Below are 20,965 nucleotides of genomic sequence, written 5' to 3'. Positions count from 1 at the left end.
CAGAGATTTTAAGTCTGATAACAGGGATAAGACAGTAAATTCTTCCTGCTTATTTTTAAAATTTTTGCATATTTTTCTCAAAAGAGAAATTAAACATAGCTTAAAAGGAAGGCATCTGACTCATCTTCCTGTTCCCTCAAATTAATAGCCAGTGAATTGCTACCAGTCCAGCAAATTCCCACTCTTCCTCATTTTTCCATACTCAAAGATATATTCCCTAAAAGTGTTGGTCTAATTTAGCTACCTCTCCTCTGTTTCCATAGCAACCAGTACATTCCTGTAATTATTAATTTGCTTCCTGTCTCTGTACTAAACTATAAGTAAGCTTCTTTGGTGTCTTCCTCTCTAAACACAGGAGGGAGTATTTGTAATTTTAGGTAATATAGCACAATATTTCAGAGCACTGGCTTTGGAGTCAGACCTATCCAGCTTTCTCTAGCTGAGTGAATCTTTCCTCATCTATGAAATGGGAATAACAGTAGTAATGATGATGGTAATTTAGTTTGTTGTAAACCTTAACTGAGACGATGCATGTAAAATGCTTAGTTGAGGTGTTGCCACATAGCACTATGTCATCTGAGTGGCTGTTGTTATTGTATCTCTAATATCTGACATAATGTCTTTTTTAAGTATTAAAAATCTTGTTGAATGGAATCAAGGTTTATTTTAAACATTTACCAACTTTGTGCTTTAGAAAAGGCTAAAAGTTAAAATTAAAACTTGCCACTTATCTAGAAAGAGTTGTCCCATGGATTTTCATTCAATAGTGATGATGATGTTTCTGTTTGATGTTCTTTTTTTTTTTTTTTTTGGTCTGTTCCAAAACCTGTGCTCTTTCCACATAGCTCTTATAAAGTTGAGGTATAAATTGAATGCTTACTATGTGCCAAGGACTGTTCTAAATGCTTTATATTTATTTAGTCCTCGTAAGAACCCTATGTGTTAGGTATTAGTTATTATTCCTGTTTTTAGATGAGACAGCCAAAGCAGAGAAGGATCATAATTTGCCATGGGTTACCAAGCTAGTAAGAGGCAGAATTGGGATTTGAATCCGCAGTCTGGCTCCAGAGTTTGTGTTCTTAACCTGCACAAACCTACCTCTCTTATTTGCTATATGCTTTATATAGCCATATTTTAGGTAACTTTCTTGGAGTTTTAAGTTTGTTTACAGTGCTGGCATATGATACATAATACTCATTTGTGCCTGAATGAATTAATCAATATGATGGTATGATAAATTTATATTTGATATAGTATGATCATTGATTAATTCTTCTTGGCTTCAAGTAATAACTATTTTTAACTGTAGGTCCTTTTCGGAGCTATCTTTAGCCAGGATTAGCTATTATGAAGCAATCTATTCTAATACTACAAAAATTTGGACAAAGAAATTGCTTAACAAATCTACTTATATTCCTGAATTCATTTTTTCTTGCTGGTACTCACTCAAAAGAAAAAGTCTGTGTTTTATTTAGTTTTTCCTTTTTTGGGTTACTCTGTTGAATTGTTTGTTGATTTTTTTTTTTTAATGTTACGTGGCATTGTGACAGACAATTCAGTTCTTTATAGAAGAAGCCTTAAAGAATTTGGGCATACTGTCATAATGTTGAATTTGCCCTCTAAAACTTCTGAAATACAGTTGACCTTTGAAACAGGGGAGTTAGAGGCACCCACCCGCGTATAACTTCACAGTCAGCCCTCTCTGTTCTCAGTTCCTCTTCCTGGTCTTCAACCAACCCTCCATTGTGTAGTGCTATAATATGTATTTATTTTTAAAAATCTTCATCAAAGTGGAACCCCACAGTTCAAACCCTTATTGTTAAAGGGTCAACTGTAGTAATGATCTTGAAATTTACTTTATATCTCTTTCAGAATTCTCCACTTTACCAGTACTTACAGGATCTGGGACACACAGACTTCGAAGTATGTTCTTCTCTGTCACCAAAACCAGAAAAATGCACAGTGACAGAGGGACAACAAAAGCCTCCTGCAAGAGCCCTGCCAAAAGTAAGAAGGCATACTCATTCTCTTTGACTCAATCTTTTGTTCTTTACTGACTATTTAAACTGCCTTTACCCTTATGCTTGCAAAAAACAAAAAAACACCTTGTTGGCACCTTCATGTTCTCCCTTGCACTGGTAAGACTTTAATTTTTATTTCATCAGTAGTATGTGTCTGTTTAGATAAACATGAATCCTTGCTGTTTTGGACTATCTCATGGGGTAGTTTGTATAATGAATTAAAATTAATATGATTGAAGATTAAAATATATTACATATTTAAACATTGAAGTTATCTGGAAGGAACCAGAAAAATAAACTAAAACCTTAATGAGAACCCAACTATAGGATTCCTATAGTAACTACAATTTTTTTCTTTGAGAGAGATTGGGATTGACATATATACACTAATATGTATAAAATAGATAACTAATTTTAAAAAAAAGAAAAAATAGTGGGATAGCAAGTGTAGAAAAAACAAAAAAAATTTTTTAAAGAGAATGCAAATTATAAGAAAGCAAATTAATACTTAATAAACAGTTTCAAGGATATATGATGGAGTGGGTGTATTTACAATTTCTGATGCCCTTTATATCTGCGGTATCATTTACTTTTATACAGTAAATATTTCATAGTTGATGTACCTCATTGTGAGGCTGAGATACTAGAAGAAGCCACCAATAATTATGTTCTATAAAATACATTTACTAGATTGATTCATGTTTTATTAGCTGTATTTATTAAAATAAGAAAAATTCCAGTATATTTCAGTTTTAACAAAAGGAATTCTAATTTAACAGAAAAAACTATAACCAGATTACCTCATTTCTCAAGCATTCTAGTTTAATCAGTGTTTTATTATAATTCAAGTTCCTTTTGGGAGAAGGATTTTAAAGTTTTCAATTAGTCATTTACTCTGTGTGATAGAAAGGAAAAGATCTTTCCTTCTGTACATCTTAGAAAAACTCTAAAATGTGAGGTAAACAAGCTGGGCCCAATTGCAACAGCAGAGTAAACACCAAAGAAATGTGGGTTTTTTTCCCACTAACACTCACAAGGTGGGAGTTAGGGGAGCAAGAGTCCTCTGTACTTAAACCCTTTCTTCTCCTTGCTCCTTTCAAATATGAATGTTCCTGGGAAAAGTTTTGAAAGCAAAACCTAAAGATATATCTAAAAGATTATTGGGACTTCCCTGGTGGTCCAGTGGCTAAGACTTCGCGCTCCCAATGCAGGGGGCCTGGGTTCAATCCCTGGTTGGGGAACTAGATATCACATGCTGCAACTAAGAGTTTGCATGCCGCAACTGAAGATCCTGCATGCCACAGTGGGGATCCTGAGTGCCGCAACTAAGACCCGGCATGGCCAAATAAATAAATATTTTTTAAAAATAATAAAAATAAAAGATTATTTACAGACTAAAATTTGAATTTGAGATTACTTGGCAACAAAAGACAAAGAATGGGCCAAGGGATAGTGCTAGGGCAGGAAATGGACATTGACCTCTTGTGTGTGTGAGTGTGTGTGTGTAAACTTGGGTTTTGTAAGTATTTAATTTTCATTTATGACAGGTATTTTTACATATAGAAATGTTGTTATTAATTTATAAATAAATGAGAGTTTAAAATTTCATCCTCTTAGAAACAGAGGAACAGTAAAAAGCATAGCCAGAGGGTGTTTTTCAAAATTACCACGTCTAGAAAATTCATTCAGTCTTCATATTACACATTTCAACTGTACAAGCTATATCTTTCTAGAATGGAGTTTTTCTAGATATGAAGCAGCTAAATTTTAGAAAGATTTGTTATTCCTTCTTAGGGGATATATTTTTAGAATTGCCCCCCAAATTCTGTTCAAGCTATGAAATAGCAGTTATTTTCTTTGGAAAGCAAATTTTCTGTATGAGTTCATGATGAAACAGTTATTAGCATTAATCACCCTTTTTAAACTTTTTTTTTAATGTGATTGTTAAAGTACTTATTGAGTAGTCTGTACTGGTATTCTTTTCATGAATATTCATTCTCTGTATATTTTTCTGGTTTCTGTTCCTGTGATTATTCTTAAACATTCCTCCCACAAAGTTTCAGCATCAGTCCTCTTTGCTTGATCTGTTTTCTCTGAGCTATCTCATCTACTTTCTTACCCTCATTGGCCACTTTTGTTTATTTTCCATTTTCACTGAGTTCCAGATACCTGTTAGACATTTCCATTTGCCTGTGCTCCAGGCAACTCAGATTCAACATGTCTAAAACAACTTTTTTTTCTCAGCATTCCTGAAACAAAATATTCTTTCTGTATTCCCAAATTACCACCCTCTCAATTATCTTGCAATTTCCCATCACTCCCACATTGATTTGGTCATTAAGTGACTCAACTTCTTTGTCTCTAAAAGCCAATCCTTACTTATTACCATTTTTGCTACCCTAGTTCAAGGCTTTATCATTATTTAGCTGGGCTGTTGTATATCCTTCTAATCATGCTTCTTGGCAGAGCTCATTCCCTGCTAGTACAGCCTCTGCACTGTTGCCAGTTATTTTTCTAAAGTGCTGATTTTTATTGTTTCACTTCCTTATATAAAAACCTTTGGTGACTCCTCACCGTCTATAGGATAAATTCTAAACTGTTATTAAGACCACAGTCTTTTACAATCTCAGTGTACCTTTTAAACTTCATTATTCTTCCCTTGGGTCTTAACTGTCCCAAACTATGCCACCATCCCCAATGGCATGTACTTCCATGGCTCTCTCCTTTATTCATCCTTTCCCCTTGCCTGGAGTGTTCTTCCCTCCGTTGTTATTAAATTCCTATTCATCTATTAGGGCTTAGCTCCAGTGTCAGCTCCTCTTGACCTCCTTTTTCCCACACTTTTTCAGATTTTACATTGGTTTGTAATTATTTGTACTGTCTCTTCTAAGTTCTTGAAAACAGCAGTTATGTATATTCATCTTTGTTCCCATGACCCTTTTTCAGTACCTGGAATATAATAGTCACTCAATGAAAGTAAACTCCATTTACTGGCCTGCTCAGGAAATGGGCTATTAAGGTAAATTGAATTTTTGATTGATTCAATAATATAACTTTTATTTCAATATGAGACAGTTTTTCTAAAATTGATTAAAATATCTTTCTGCCTTAGTATTATAGAATGAAATGCTCTTAATATTTGAGAACTTGGAGTACTTGGTTTTCATTTTGAAATACATACCCAATACCACCGTCATGTGGACATAGGTAGTATATAGTGTACCCAAGATACGTAGGTTTATAGGTCTCATTCCAAACTCACTGAATCTGAATCTTTAGTTGGGGGGCCCAGGAGTATGTTTCTGACTGAATCCTCCAGGTGATTCTGATGTGTGAGTAAATTGGGGATCTAATAAGGAGGCTGCAACACGCTGGCAAAGCATATAATATAACCTAGATGACTTTTTTCTTTTTCTGATAAAAATTATGATTAATTAGAGGTAAGTTATTTGAAGTTTTTCTGCTATTGAGGTGTGGTTTAATAATCCTTTACAATGTCATTCATCTCCTTCAGCGAGGCATCCTGTTAAAAGTGGCTGAAACCATCAAAAGCTGGATTTTGGTTCAGTGCAGTAAGAATGATGACTTACTTCACAAGTTGGTGAGTGTTCACTTCTTTTTTGTCACTTTTCAGGACTCCGGTTTATTAGTGAGAAAATTGATGAATCCGAATTTGCTTTGCTACTGATTTAGGCAGTGATTGATTTTGATTAGAAATTCTGGGCTGTTCTTCAAAAGGAGACTGATCTGCTTCATGAAGTGTTAAAGTTTGTTTGTATCACCTAAGGGGAAAAAAAAAAGGAAAGGAAGTTCTTCAGTAACTGGAGATCTTTGCATTTGGACTCATTAGTATTATCTTCTAAGAGGTTATTAGCCACTGAGAATAGTATATTCTGGTAATTATTGAAGCCCTATTTGTTAGATTACTCATTTCCTGCTGCCGTCTTCCTCCATTGACAGGTATTCCTCTCCGTGAGGAAGGGAATAGATCTATTAGTGGGATCCTCCCCCTTTTTATTAGGAACCTGACTGTCTCTATTCCACAGCCTATGTTTACAAAGTTTGGGCAAAATCAAGAGTGGTTCCTCCCTAATTTATTTATCATTAATCTACCATTCTCTGACTTCATATATAAAAGTTGGTCTTCCGGGACTGATAAATCACAGAATTTCCCAAAGACTAGCTTGATCTCTGAGCCCCAAGAGGGAGTACATCTTAACAATATGAAGTTTAGGTAATATAGCTAAAAAAATTAAAGTTTTAAAATTCTTATGACTCTCACAAGTAAGCAGATTTCAGAATCTTCTGCTGCCCTGTGACCTTAAGATGATAATTATCATTCTTGTAAACTATCATTTGTCAAAGGATGTTTACAAAGTGCTTTCACATTTTGATTTGTTAATCCAAATGCTATATAAGGTTTAGTGTGTTCTACCATTTGGAAGCCTGAGGTTCAGACATTTCAGTTTGGTTAAGAATACTTATTAAGTGAATTGTTGAAGAATGTTCAGCTAGAAAGTGAATCAGAATTTGAACTCGGGTCTCCTGGTTTCAAATCCCAGGTTCTTTTCATTATAATGTACCACCTTTCTAACTTGAGTATTACTATGTTTTGACTGACTAAAATTACTTTTTTAGCAATCTATATGGGCAAGTTCTCTGCTCAGGGTTTCGTCTTCATAGGTGCGTTGAAAAGGTCAATGAAGTGTCTTGTCATCTACGTAGACATCATCTCTAGCCAGGTGGAGCCATCCTTATTCTTCAGTGATACTAGGACTGTGGTAAGGTATACGGATCCATATACATTTTTCTGTGGTTTAATCATAGTCTGCATAGTCCTGATCTTTTCATTCTTGGTTCTTTATCACTGGCCACATGCTTCATGTCATATTTCACTGTAAAGTACCAGCTTCTGAATGCATCCCTTTTGTGCCTATATTATGCAGAATTGTAGGAAGTACATTCCTGAGAAATAGTTTACTAGTAATGGAACAAGGAATTGACCAGTTAGCATCTGGCATGAGATTGCTTGACTTTTCCCCTTGATTATGAAATATTTTAAAATTTGTTATCTATACAGACATTGAACCAGTCTCTTCCTTTTATAAAGATACTGGCAATTGCTCCATGATATCTGAACATTTTACCATTGTTCATTTTCATTAACGTAATACTTTTCTTCTTAAAGGTTAAAAAAAAAATTCCTTTATAGCAAGTATGATGTTAGTGGTATTGGCACTTTTTAAGTGCTTTTTAGCCTATAAAGTGCTATCATACATTATTTCACTTGATCCTCATCAGCTTTATTAAATAGCACTATATATTAAAAAGCGTGTAAGATCATTGAAGTATATTGACACATGAATAAGTTCTCTTCTCCATCCCTAGGGGCCAAAATAGAAATCTCTTTATTCTTTAGCTGTGCTTCTCATAGTCTTTTCATTCCATCCAAGCGGAATTCTTCCTAAGTTATCTTCTCATGCTATTTCTCTGTTTAAATTCTAAAAAGATCCCTACTACCTATCAAATCAAGTCCAATTCATCACTTTGGCCGGCATGAAAGAGTCTGCGTAATTTGGCCCTAATCTACCTTTCCAGCTTTATCCCCCAATATTTTCATCAGCCCAATACACTCTTCCTCTTCCTTTATTCCTTGCCTATTCTCTATGTCTATATTTGTACTATTATACTGTGAAATTTGTTCCATTTTTCTATTTTTGGAATCTTTCCAATAAGCAGTACTAGCTCTTCCTCAAGGCCTTTCCTAGAAACTTCAGTCTGTTGGATCTCTTATTTTCTGCAGCCACCTTATAATAATTATCTGTGCTATGTTCTGTAAGTTTTTGTATTCTGTGAGCTTTTCTTTATTGTATTTTTAATTATTTCATATGTACTAACAACACTAACAGCTAACACTTACATAGCGCTTACTGTGCGCCAGATATTCTTAGTAGTTTATAAATACTTACTTATTTAATCCTTGCAACAACCCTGTGAAGTGGGTACTGTTATTATCCTCACTTTGCAGATGAGGAAACTGGAACAGAAAGGTTATATTAACTTGCTTAAGTTGTGGGACCAAAATATAAACCCAGGCACTAAGTCTTGATACTTGTTGGGGGCGAGCCAAAGTTCATGTAGCACACCTCCCCCCCAGCACAGAGCACCCATACTATTAATACTGCCTCGAATCACACTGGTTTTGGGGAGGCTTTATCCCAGTTCTGCAACAGGTCTGATGCCAAGGAGTGGTGTTGAAGAAAGTGAGTTCCTGATTAAGCGGCATGCCCATAAGAGGGTCTGTGAAGAGGAAGAGTTCCCAATCTGCATTAACAGCCTCCCCCCTCTGTCAGCCTTAGCCTTCATTTAATTAGGCTTCTTTAAACTTACCCCTATACAATTACTTAGAGGTCTCATAAAAGGCCTGATTTCAAGTTTTTGTAGCAAAAGTTTTATTTTTAGTACTTGTATTTGAATATGGTCATGTCTGATTGGGGAATCCAAACCAAATTATAAGGCCAATATGTGAAGGTTTATTTTAAGGATTACTGGAAAAGCTACCATGCTCCACCCCCTGCCCTCCTGCCTTCCATTGCCCACCTGCTGTTGCTACCCTGCAGCCCACTTCCCCCTCTTCACCCCTAACAGTAACATAAAGTGAGTTGTGCTGTTCTCTCTTTATGAAAGTGGGGTGGAATGTCGAAAAACTAAGTAGTTCCTAATGTTAGGATTGTAAGAGAGAGGAGGCAGTAGTTCAAATATGAACCATAAAAGTGCTGCAGAGGTATGTGCAGGGTGTATCAGTAGATGGTAAAAAAGCCTTATAGGCTAAGAGGAAGATCAGCATTCCACTGAGATTTTTTTTTTTTAGATAATTAAAAGAAATATATCCAAATAGTCCTAATACTAAAAATATTCTTCTCCTTCTGTAAAAGTGATGTATAGCCCATGACCAAGAGGATATGTGCTCTTAGCGTATGGATCACTGCATAGTGTATGGATCTGTAGTGTATAGATCACTGCTTAAGTCCTCATGGTTAGCTCGGGCTAGAATCTGTGGTGTGGGAATGATTAAGAAGAGCAAACCCACTGCCCTCAAACCCTAGACCTAACTGGTTTTACTTTCTTTGCTAAGGGTCTTGTCCATTAGAAATTCTCTTTATTTTTATCATACAATAGTATCTCCCTATTCCTAAGTTTAATACAACATAAAACTAAATTTTCTGGTAGAGAAGACTATATTCAGGGAAGAAGAATCAACTACCAAAGACTTAGGGTTTGAAATCATAATCCTGGAAAGTTACTTAATCTCTTTGAGCTTCAGTTTTCTCCTCTATAGAATGGACAGGAGGATGATAAAGTACATCACAGGGTTACTGTGAGAATTGCTCTAACATTGCTATCTCATCTCTCACCCCTCCACCAGGTACACGCTGCAAAAACTAATATTGGTGACTTGCAGGTCCCCAAACTAGAAGAGACTTCCTTTCATTCTGTCTCATCCCATTCTTCCAACTCTTTCATCTGGTTCATCCTTTAAGATTCAGTTTAGGCATCACCTCTTTTACTTTCTCTTTGTTGCAGGTTTTGTTCCTTCTGTGCCGTTTTCATAATAACCTAGTTATACCTCATCACACTTCTTTGCACTTATTTTTCAGTCCTCTGCGTTAGACTATGAACTCTCTAAGAGTAAAGTCTTGTATGTCTTGTTCATTTTTTTATGCTTTTGATGTCAAGCATGTTGCCTGGTATGTATTCCTTGATAGGTGGGTAGAAGGAAAAGAGGGAGGAATAAATAAGCTGGTATATGTGAAAGCATTTTGTAAACTATAAAGTGCTATTTGTCATTTTGTATTATATTCCTTAATGATGTATTTTTAATACATTCTAAATGTCCATTTTTAGAAAGCCTTGATCCTGCTGATGTAATTCTTAGATATTGGCTATATTGTTACAGCATCCAGGGACAGCATCTTCTGTTACAGGATTATATTTTCCATGTTGTTTTCCAACAATTTAATTAATTAGGCTTAACTCAACAGGTTTATTAATCTGTAATTACTTCACATCTGTTTATTAAAAATATATATTTCACTCACATGTGGCTCCATAATGTCTACCTCAGTCTTTATTGTTTCACATTTATAATGAAAATAAAACCCTCTCCATCATACTGAAAATAGATTGACTATTGTTTCTTCTTCTTGGAATCTGTACTAAAAATAAACACCTCTAATTTTATTAGCATGGTAGGAGCTTAATATTTAATACAAAATTATGCATGTATTAATACCTCTCTTCCGGTCTTTTAATGTCAAGGATATTGGATTCCGACTCGACTCACTACATACCATCCTGCAACAGGAAGTCCTGTTACAAGAGGATGTGGAACTGATTGAGCTACTTGATCCCAGTGTCCTGTCTGCAGGGCAACCTCAACAACAGGAAAATGGACACCTTCCAACACTTTGCTCCCTGGCGACCCCTAATATTTGGTACTGTCCAGAAAACATCTATCCGTTGCTTACATACAGAGTATTACCAGAGGAAATCCATCATCACGCTCTCCATTATAAAGGCATTATAAACATTTTAGCATTTTAATTAATGTAATGATATGCCAGAGGTTAAAAAAAAAAGTCCCTTTCTAAAGTAAATACTATTTCAAGTGAAGGTGGAAAAAATATCCAGTTTGATTATTATATATTTTCAACTCAGTATAGTTAGTGCTGTGTTTAACAACCCAATAAGCAAGTATAACATATGCCAAAAAAAAAAATCTCTCTTACCCATATACCTATACACATGTGCTCATGAAGGCCTAGCCAGTGCTTTATGTTTCTTTACCATTAATAGATTATGTAGTAATTACATTGTAGAGGCACCAAGGATAGGACATGGGGCATGGAGGTAAACAGTTGATTCCTGCTTTGTTGGGTGAGAAGAGATCATAGACAATAGACAATTCAAACTATCTTAAAACTTGTCAGCCACTTAAAGTATTTGGGTCTAATGCAGAAGTCTCAGACCATAATCTGTTAAAAAGAAATATATATGTATAGTAAAAAGGGATTATATATACAGAACTATAAATATCCTCTTCCTATTAAAGTATGAGTTTATTAAGTGAACTAAATTATTGCTCGAACTGTTCAAGTTATATGGGCAGTTACATTCATTGGCCTCAGTGCTCTGAATTTATGTCTTTCCTGTCACATTGACAAATGCTTCATATTGTAATAGATAGCAAAGTATGGTGTTTTCCAAATATGTAGTCACTCAGATATCATGATGAAGTAAAGCATCTTATCCTTTAAAAATATAAGAACTTAAGGAGCTGCTAGAAGGAAGCATAGGTTTTAAGAATTTTATAACTTTATATTCAAGTTTTCTTTGACCTCAAATGTCATTAAGCAATTCTGAGCCCTATAAATATGTTATAGACTTTGCTATAACTACATAAAAGTATATGATGAGATTTTGCTTTATGATATTACCAATATTGTCTAACAGTAAAAGATTCCAAGGGGGGCTTCCCTGGTGGCGCAGTGGTTGAGAATCCGCCTGCCGATGCAGGGGACACGGGTTCGTGCCCCGGTCCGGGAAGATCCCACATGCCGTGGAGCAGCTGGGTCCGTGACCCATGGCTGCTGAGCCTGTGCGTCCGGAGCCTGTGCTCCGCAACGGGAGAGGCCACAACAGTGAGAGGCCCGCGTACCACAAAAAAAAAAAAAAAAAAAAAAGATTCCAAGGGAAATTAGGGCAGGCAAATATTTATTAAGAAGCATTCTTACATTTTCTTTATAGTTTGACTATATAACTGTCTTCAAGTAGTGTTGATGTTGTTTTTCAGATATCCTCAGATACAGCTCCCCTCTATTTACCTCTTTCTATATTTTCACATTTTCATCTAAGCCTTCATTGCTTGAATGATGTATGTTAGTCTGTAGATTTGTAATTGACCTAAATTTTAAAAATTTCATATATATTTTGACTTCAGTTAAAGCAGTGTAAAAATACAAAGCTTGTCCATATTACGGTCAGCAATAAATATGTATATTTCCAGAATTGCGGTGATGGTTATTTAAAATTAATGATAAAATAAAAAATAAAATTAATGATAAAATAAGATGGGGCTTCCCTGGTGGCGCAGTGGTTGAGAGTCTGCCTGCTGATGCAGGGGACACGAGTTCGTGCCCTGGTCTGGGAAGATCCCACATGCTGCGGAGTGGCTGGGCCCGTGAGCCATGGCCGCTGAGCCTGCGCGTCCGGAGCCTGTGCTCCGCAACGGGAGAGGCCACAACAGTGAGAGGCCCGCGTACTGCAAAAAATAAATAAATAAATAAAAATAAAATAAAATAAAATAAGATGACTTTATTCAAAGCAATTACTCATGAAGTATATATTATTTCTAATTGGAAAAATGCTTATATTTTCTTGAGGTATTATATGTTTTTGCACAGATAATTAAAGTCTAATTTTAGGGGAAAAGACCTCATGATATCTCCAAATATTAAAGATTTTTAGTATTAAAAATTAGTAAAAATTAAAGTTTTTTTAAATTTTATATTTGTAAAATCAGATTTTAAAATCTGTAATTTGTTTTTAGGTTAAAGAGCACATATCTTAAAAAAAAAAAAAGGTTTTTTCAGAAGATACCTATTTATGTCCTTTACCTAAACTGATTAGCTCTAGACAGTGGGTGTCTAGCAACTAGACAGTGGTGCTAGATATTTTTTAACTGTTTCATATTACTTTTTAAAATGTCATATTTTATAAAGTCATACTTTATAAAGAAGCTAGCATTTTATCTATTTTAGGAAACCTGAATTGCTGACTAAAGTAACTCATCTTTCTCTGGACTGATGGATATCATTTTTTTGGCTTTTCTATTCTAGGGATGTCTCAGTGCTATTTGCCTTCATTAGTTTGCTCATTATGCTTCCCACTTGGTGGATTGTATCTTCCTGGCTGCTATGGGGAGTGATTCTATTTGTTTATCTGATCATAAGAGCTTTGAGATTATGGAGGACAGCAAAACTACAAATAACCCTAAAAAAATACAATGTCCATTTGGAAGATATAGCAACAAATAGCCGAGGTTTTACTAACCTCGTGAGAAAAGCTTTACGTCTCATTCAAGAAACTGAAGTCATTTCCAGAGGATTTACACTGTGAGTTCATTTTTCATTTTATTTTTTAAATAATTCTTTTCTACTACATAGTTAAATTAGAATGTTTATTACCTATTTTCATTTTTGTTTTGCATTTACAGAAAAAACTAGGTTTCTCTTTAGCACTTATTAAAGTCTGTTAACTGCTAAGTGAAGGAATAAATACATTATATATTAGATTTAATAAGTGGTATGATTCTTTTTCCTACTTTGAGAAACCAAAGTGCTTTGAGAATCATGATTATTTCTGTGTGTTACCATGTGATTACATAAGATAACATAGAGAGCCTTGATCCTCGCATGCAGTAGTTACCCAATAAATACTTGTTCTCTTTACTCACCGTCAGATGCTCTCTTTACTCAGTTTACATGATAGATGTATCTGACAAGAATTCATTTGGAAAACTCTTGCCATGTATTAATAATATTCTTTAGGTTAATAGTAGTAGATATTTTGGCACTGATACTCTCAGATACTCTCACTGATATTTAATACGGGAAATTAAATATTCAACAGTCTAGCTCTAAGTGTATCAAGCTACCAGATGGATAGACTATTTATTCTATTATTAAAGGGAAAACACCAATTATGTTCCATATTCTATGCCAGACAATTTTGCATACAACTGAAGGCATACAATTATAAGCGGTAGAGCAAATGTTAAAGTTCATTCCATCTGCCTCTAAAGCTTATTTCCCGTACACTAGGCTGCCAGCTAAGCACTTACAGATGACAGTTGTAGTATAATATATTTAATAATTTATATAACTCATATAACGTCTGCAACCTATAGGTGGGAGAAAGTAAGTATATGGCAGAGAATAATTGTTGCTCTTAATTAGTTGTATCTGGAAAGTCATGAAAAGAGGGGGGCAGAAGAACCTTGGGTAGTCATTGCATCCTCCACTCTGCTCACTCTAGAGTAGTACCTAAACAATCTTGACATAAAAGCTGTATTTGGAATATCATGAAACAGGAAAGTAGAAGAATCTCCAGTAATCCTCTCATTCTTCACTCTGTTGTGTTCTGGAACAGTGTTGTAAACTCCAGAGACATGAGAGAGATTTTATAACTTCTCTTTCTGCTTAATTCAAAATGTAACAGTCCTTAGTGTCTGTTAATTTTGGTCCTTCCATTGTAGTTAAAGTCCACTTTTGTTGATAGAGCGTAGCAAATACTGAGTGTCAAATTTTAAAAGTTAAAAATCGTACTAAGTAAGTAATATAGCTCCTTTTCATTCTGGACTTGCACAACAAGAGGACTGACAGATTAAGCAAAGTGGCTCTGTGTCCAATTAATGCTTAGGCCTGTATAGAGGATTCTGTGCCTTTTGTCATTGTCCCACTTTTACCCATATGTCTAGAATTGGCATGAAGAGCTAAAATGGGCCCGTTAGGCATGATTTCCCTCTGGATTATGACTTCTGTCTATTCAAATGCAGACAGACAGAAAAATTTTTGGAACAATTGTACTTCACTTGTCTCCATCTAACTGGAAAATGGATTGAAAAAATTATGAGGAATAATAAATTTTGAATCATAATTTTTTAGAAATATTTTCATTTTTAAGACTGAGTAAAATGGAATACAAACAATAGTGTCCATATATTGAAAATATTAGTGCTGTTGTATTCTTCCTCAACTTTTCCTCTCTAGCAAATAATTTAACCCTTCTTTGCCTCATTTCTTTGTTTTAAAATAAGCCTATCCGTCATTGTCCTGTTTTTTATAGATTTTTAATGCCTGAATATGTTTAGTTTGGTTTAACATTTTTTTAAGTTTTGAGTTAGATGTCTTATTTTACAAATTTGTGGTTATAGTGTAAGAAATTTATAAATTCCAAATACTTTGTTTTACTATTAGGAGAGGTTACTAGTTAGGTGAAAAACTTACTGTCTGGAAAACTATGTAATATGAAATCACTCATAGTTTCATTTATAAAAGCATAATATGTTACATGGTGTTGTTGCAAATAGGTACTCCCCATTTATCTTTGGAAAAGTGCTTATGAAATGTGCCTCCTCTTGAACAGTTTTGAGAGTAGCTATGCTACTACGTAGTAACCCTTACTTTGCCTTTCTACTTGCATTCCCCTGTTGGCCACTGGTCCTGTTATCTTTCTGCGTCCCCTACTTCATTTTGAGTAGGTAAGTGCCAGTGGCTGCAGGTGGGTAAGTCATTTTACCCTACTTTTATGAATGTACAGAATGTATTTCTATACAGTATTTGATTGTTCTGTACAAATGACCAAAAATACGATTGATGAACGTATGTAAATGCATATTAAGAATGTGAAAGTGTTTATAATTAAGGCTTTCATACTTACTGTAGACATAGGTTTTGAAAACTAATGTAAAGTAGTACCACTTTAGTATATTCTGGCAGATAGAGTGTCTATATCAAAAAGTTACAGTTGCTTACATAAATATTCCTACAGTGCTACTATATTTCAATTAAAATTTGTTGTTTCCCCATATCAGAGGAAGCCTTTATTCTTTGAGATTTTAATTTTTCATTTGTCTTTTTTCTGGTGGCTATATATGTGTCAGGGAAATATCTATTTATGAGACCTGAGTTGGGATATTTATAAGCATTTTCTAATGAAAATCATGAAAAAGGAATTTTTTTTCCTAAGTTTAATAGAATTGTGGATTTAGAAAACAAAAACTTTAGGACACCTGTACAGTTGTATCACATTTTACTTTTCAAGTTTGCTTGACAGGGTCAGTGCTGCTTGCCCATTTAATAAAGCTGGACAGCATCCCAGTCAGCATCTCATCGGTCTTCGGAAAGCTGTCTACAGAACTGTAAGAGCCAACTTTCAAGCAGCAAGGCTAGCTACCCTATATATGCTGAAAAAATATCCTTTTCTGTCTATATGTAAGAATAAGCAATGTTTCCAGAGTCCTGAATATAGATATCATAGCTGCATCCTATAAAAGTTAACTGTAAACTGAAATTGCCTATTTTGAAGCTGATTTCCATCATCACTTTTATTTTAAAACTTAGGGGAATGACAATAATAGACAGGAAGAAAGTTCTGCTCTCATGTGGCTCATTTTTAACAAGGAAAACACTTGAAGTCCCTCCCTTCACTGGTCCAAAGAATAAAGTCAAAAGAACCTGGCTTCTCTAGGTCAGACATTTTTTCAAATTACTGAACATGACAAATTTGCATCATGACATGGAAATAAACTGGCAACAGGAAATCCTTCCCCTTTCAAAAAACAGAGGCTCTAGGGTCAGATTGGCTGTCTAAATTTTGGCTGAATCAGTTACTGTGTAGGTGACCATAAGCAAGTTTCTTCACTCTCTGTACCTTGCTTTATTTATTGGTAAACTGACAATAATAACAAAATCTTCCTGACTGCTTTTGTTAGACCAAATGAATTGATGCATATAAAGTGCTTAGGCAGTGTCTGGTATATAATAAGCACTTAAAGACTGCATGACGATAAGTCTGTCTCTTAAATTTACTAAGTCAGGAAATTAGGTCTGTTAGAAAATAAAAGTGTATAAGATCTTTATTTTAGTTAAAATTTTGTTAGGTAAGTTATGAGTAAATGGGATGCAAAAACTATTTTGTACCTTCAGGATGCTGAGTACTGTAACATTGATAAATATAATGCTTAAAAGTTTACAGAGTGCTTTATGTTCTATCATTATATCCTTATACAGACCTTTCCATGTAGATTTTCTTATCTCCACTTTATGAGAAAACTAAATAAAATCTCTACTTTATATGGGATTTACCCAGTGTCACACAGTAAGAGGTGAAATTGTGTCTTGACTGTAGGACTTAGGACTTTAAACCTTTTCTATATATGTATAGATTTACTATATCTAGATACACACACACACACACATACATACATACACATACTGTACTGTATTACCTCTTTGGAAATTGGGAGAAAGCACTTTCATTTTAGTCAAGAACTTGTCTGTTCAATTTGTTTACTACCTAAATACCTGCCTGCAATGTGCTAGGAAGACAGAACAAAAACCTGTACTACCTACTTTTAAAGATTTTTGAGTGTAGTCAGTAGATATTCATAATACAGTATAAGTGCCCAGGGTGCATTCCAGCATAGCAGGACAATGTCCTTGACCTGTGACTTCTGTGAAAACACAGAAGGCTTTCAGGGAAGCGACACCTGAGTTGACCCTCAAGGAATGAGTAGGAGTTGACCTTGAGGATAAAAGTGTGCATTGCAAGTAGAAGGAAGAAAAGATATAGAAGGAAATAGAGATATGACAGTGTGGAATGTTAACTGCAAGTAGTTATTCATTCAGTGAATATTATGCCAAGCAGTTTGCTAGTCACTAGATATACAGTGGTCCACATAATAGACATGGTCCCTGCCTCGGGGAGCCTATAGTTTAGTGAGGGATTGGGAGTGAGGTGGGCTGAGAGGGCCCTAACAAAGATTGCAGATGGTATGAATTCCGTGGGCCAGTCACTTATCTAGATACTGGTAACCTAGCAGCGAACAAGATAGAAAAGATCCTTGTTCTTATGGAGTTTGCCTTCTAGTGGATGATATAATTAATAAAAACTGAACAGAATATTTTCAGATATTTGCTATAAAGGGGGAAAACCCCAGGGGAATAGGATAGAGAGTGATTGGTGGGTTGCTGTTTTTGATTGGATGATAGGGGAAGGCCTGCAATTTAAACTTAGAATTGAGATGGAGTTCCAGTCAGATGGACCAGCGAGTATAAAGATCTTGTGACAGGAGTGAATTTAGTATGATTGGAGTACAGAAAAAGGACCATCATACTCGAAGACTGCAGCACAGTAAGTTGGGAGTCAGAGTATGAGATGAGATTCAGAAGTAGGCAGGGGCCGGATCATATTCTCCATATAAGAAACCTTAAGGAATTAAAAAAGTATCCACCAACTATTTCTTTGGAAAGACCAGTAAGTTATATAAACCCTCGTGTGCCTGATCAAAGTAAAAAGAATAGAAATATACAAGATTAGTAATGAGAACAGAGCAAGAAATTAAAGTTATTGTAAGGGGATAGTTTTGTAACTTTGTGGCCACAACTTTGAAACTGTAGGGAGAAATGGATCATTTCATATCAAAACACAAATCTCTAAAACTGACCTAGAAAGAATTCAGACACTGGAGATTAATAAAAAGAATTCCATTTAAAAAAAGAAAGCACCTGGTTATATATGTAAACAATGGAAAATGTGCAGCTGTAAAAAAGTGATAAAAGGTCTTGATGCACTATTGTGGAATGATCTCCAAATTATGTTGTTAAATGAAAAAAAAAAAACGAAGTGCACAGAGCAGTATTTATACTACCCTTCCATTTGTGCATAGAAGGGATTGTATATATGAGGGGATAAATAAGAGTGTGTGCATGTGTATATACACATATATATATATCCCCACATACACCCACATTTATATTTGGATTTCCTTTTATGTATGTACATAACCATAAAATATCTTGAAGTATACACCAGATACTGGTAACAGTGATTGCCTTTGCCTTTGGGTAGGTGAACTAGGTGGCTAAGGGATAGAGGTAGGAAGCAGTTTTTACTATACCCCTTAATACCTTATAAATTTTTAATTTTGAATATATTACTTATTCAAAAACTAAGTGAATGAAAAAATTTTTATCTCGTCCAGATGATTTTGTAGTTTTAAAAAAAAAACTATTTCAGGGACTTCCCTGGTGGCACAGTTGTTGAGAGTCTGCCTGCCGATGCAGGGGACACAGGTTTGTACCCCGGTCCAGGAAGATCCCACATGCCGCAGAGCGTCTGGTCCTGTAAGCCATGGCCGCTGAGCCTGCGCGTCCGGAGCCTGTGCTTCGCAACGGGAGAGGCCACAACAGTGAGCGGCCCGCGTACCGCAAAAAAAAAAACAAAAAACTATTTCAGACCATAGAAAAGTTTAGATAGTAAGCTACAGTACATCATTTTATTTATGCAGATACTATAATCTCAGTTCCAAATAAAAACCAATCTCACAAATAGAATATTTATAGATTCTGCCTAGTACTATATCAAAAGATTATTATAATACGACAAAATAGGGATATGTTATAAATGCATGAAGAGTTCAAATATCAAGAATTGTATGGATATAATTCTTTACAAAAACAATGAAAGAGGAGGAAGTCACATAATAATGTTGATAGATGCGCATGAGGAAGAGGAAGGCAGAAACAGCAGCAGTCTATGTCAGCAACCTTGATGGAACAGGCTTAGTGTTACTTACATCAGTAGTTCATGTTTTCAGGTAACGGTCAGGTAATGATGTCCTGCAGTGTGCAGACTTGGAGGAAAAGAGGAAGTATTTGCTGTAGAGTGGTAAGGGCCTGAGCCACGATACAATAAAGTACATAATACAGTTTCAAAAGGTAGATGCGAAAAATAACTAAATTAGCACTTTAGCGCTTGTGAAGAGTTGAACTTTTAATTCTCCAGCTATAAAGACATTTTATTCTCAAGTATCCTGTAAGATTTGAGGTATATTAATATATTAGATTTTAAGATTAGTTTCTTTTTTAAAAAACTGATGTAAATCTCCTCAAAGTTCAGAACAAAGATAAGTAAAGGTAATTTTGGACAGTTTTATTGTACTCTTTATGCTTTAATGAAAAGGCTTTGTTGATTGCCTTAACCTAATTTAACCTACCCCCTGAACTCTGAGAGTGACAATGTAACCAACTACATCTGTGTGGTGCCTTTTAAGGAGCTGGGCCTTGGACTTAGTGAAGAGCAGATTTCAGAAGAAGAAGCACATAACCTTACAGATGGCTTCAGCCTGCCTGCATTGAAGGTAATCCATTCATGGATGGGAAGGGCTGAAAAGATAGATGCATTTGGATTGTGCCTGTGCTTTCTGAATATAAATGGTGCACCTGTTTCTTTTGTTGTTTGCTGGATACCATTACCATAATAGCCTTACTGATGTTTTTGAAACTGCCTTTAAAGAGGGACAGCACTGTGAAGATTGGATGAAGAGTGGGAATTCCCTGGCGGTCCAGTGGTTAGCACTCTGCGCTTCCACTGCAGGGGGCACAGGTTCCATCCCCAGTCAGGGAACCAAGATACCACATGCTGTGCAGTGCAGCCATAAATAAATGAATCAATGAATGAATAGAGGAGATCCTTATATTCTGATATTGAAATACTTTAAATTCTTACTATAGGCATTTCTTATATTAAATTAGAGTTTGAAGATAAATGAATTTAGTAGGAACCCAATATATGAGTGATTTTATTTACTAGCCATTTGTTTCAACAAACATGGGTAAAAAACCTACAAGATCAGCACCTTTCCTTGGAAAATCTCCAAAATTCTTATATGGAACAAGAATTTTTTCATATATTAAAAACCACATAAAAGGATATATTTGACTACATAAGAATTAAACTTCTAAACTTTAAATGCTGTATATATATATATTTTTTAATTTTATTTATTTATTTTTGGCTGCATTGGGTCTTCGTTGCTGCACGTGGGCTTTCTCTAGTTGCGGCGAGCGGGGGCTACTCTTTGTTGCGGTGCACAGGCTTCTCACTGTGGTGGCTTCTCCTGTTGTGGAGCACGGGCTCTAGGCTTGCAGGCTCAGTAATTGTGGCTCGTGGGCTCTAGAGCACAGGCTCAGTAGTTGTGGCGCATGGGCTTTGTTGCTCCGTGGCACGTGGGATCTTCCCAGACCAGGGCTCGAACCAGTGTTCCCTGCATTGGCAGATGGATTCTTTTTTTGTTTTCTTTTGTTTGTTTGTTTATTTAC

At 35.4% G+C, this 20,965-nt stretch overlaps 1 protein-coding gene across 9 annotated transcripts in view; it reads left to right on the top strand.

Moving 5' to 3' along the window:
* Nucleotides 1-20,965, top strand: part of VEZT (vezatin, adherens junctions transmembrane protein) — a 70,224-nt gene that overhangs the window by 29,078 nt on the left and 20,181 nt on the right. For 4 of the 9 annotated variants that reach the window (XM_079936184.1, XM_079936186.1, XM_079936187.1 and 1 more), the window contains exons 2-7: nt 1,873-2,007; nt 5,536-5,622; nt 10,341-10,516; nt 12,920-13,195; nt 15,906-16,055; nt 19,857-20,004. In XM_079936184.1, coding sequence (XP_079792310.1) covers nt 1,873-2,007; nt 5,536-5,622; nt 10,341-10,516; nt 12,920-13,195; nt 15,906-16,055; nt 19,857-20,004 — 972 coding nt within the window. Of the gene's footprint in view, nt 1-1,872; nt 2,008-5,535; nt 5,623-6,688; nt 6,803-10,340; nt 10,517-12,919; nt 13,196-15,905; nt 16,056-19,856; nt 20,005-20,965 lie in introns of all 9 variants that reach the window. The other 5 variants (XM_079936192.1, XM_079936191.1, XM_079936189.1 and 2 more) reach the window with 5 other exon arrangements.

This window comes from Stenella coeruleoalba (genome assembly GCF_951394435.1).
Source record: "Stenella coeruleoalba genome assembly, chromosome: 11".
Lineage (NCBI taxonomy): Eukaryota > Metazoa > Chordata > Mammalia > Artiodactyla > Delphinidae > Stenella > Stenella coeruleoalba.
The sequence above is the reverse complement of the archived record's forward strand: the minus strand, read 5'-3'. Positions and strand labels throughout refer to the sequence as shown.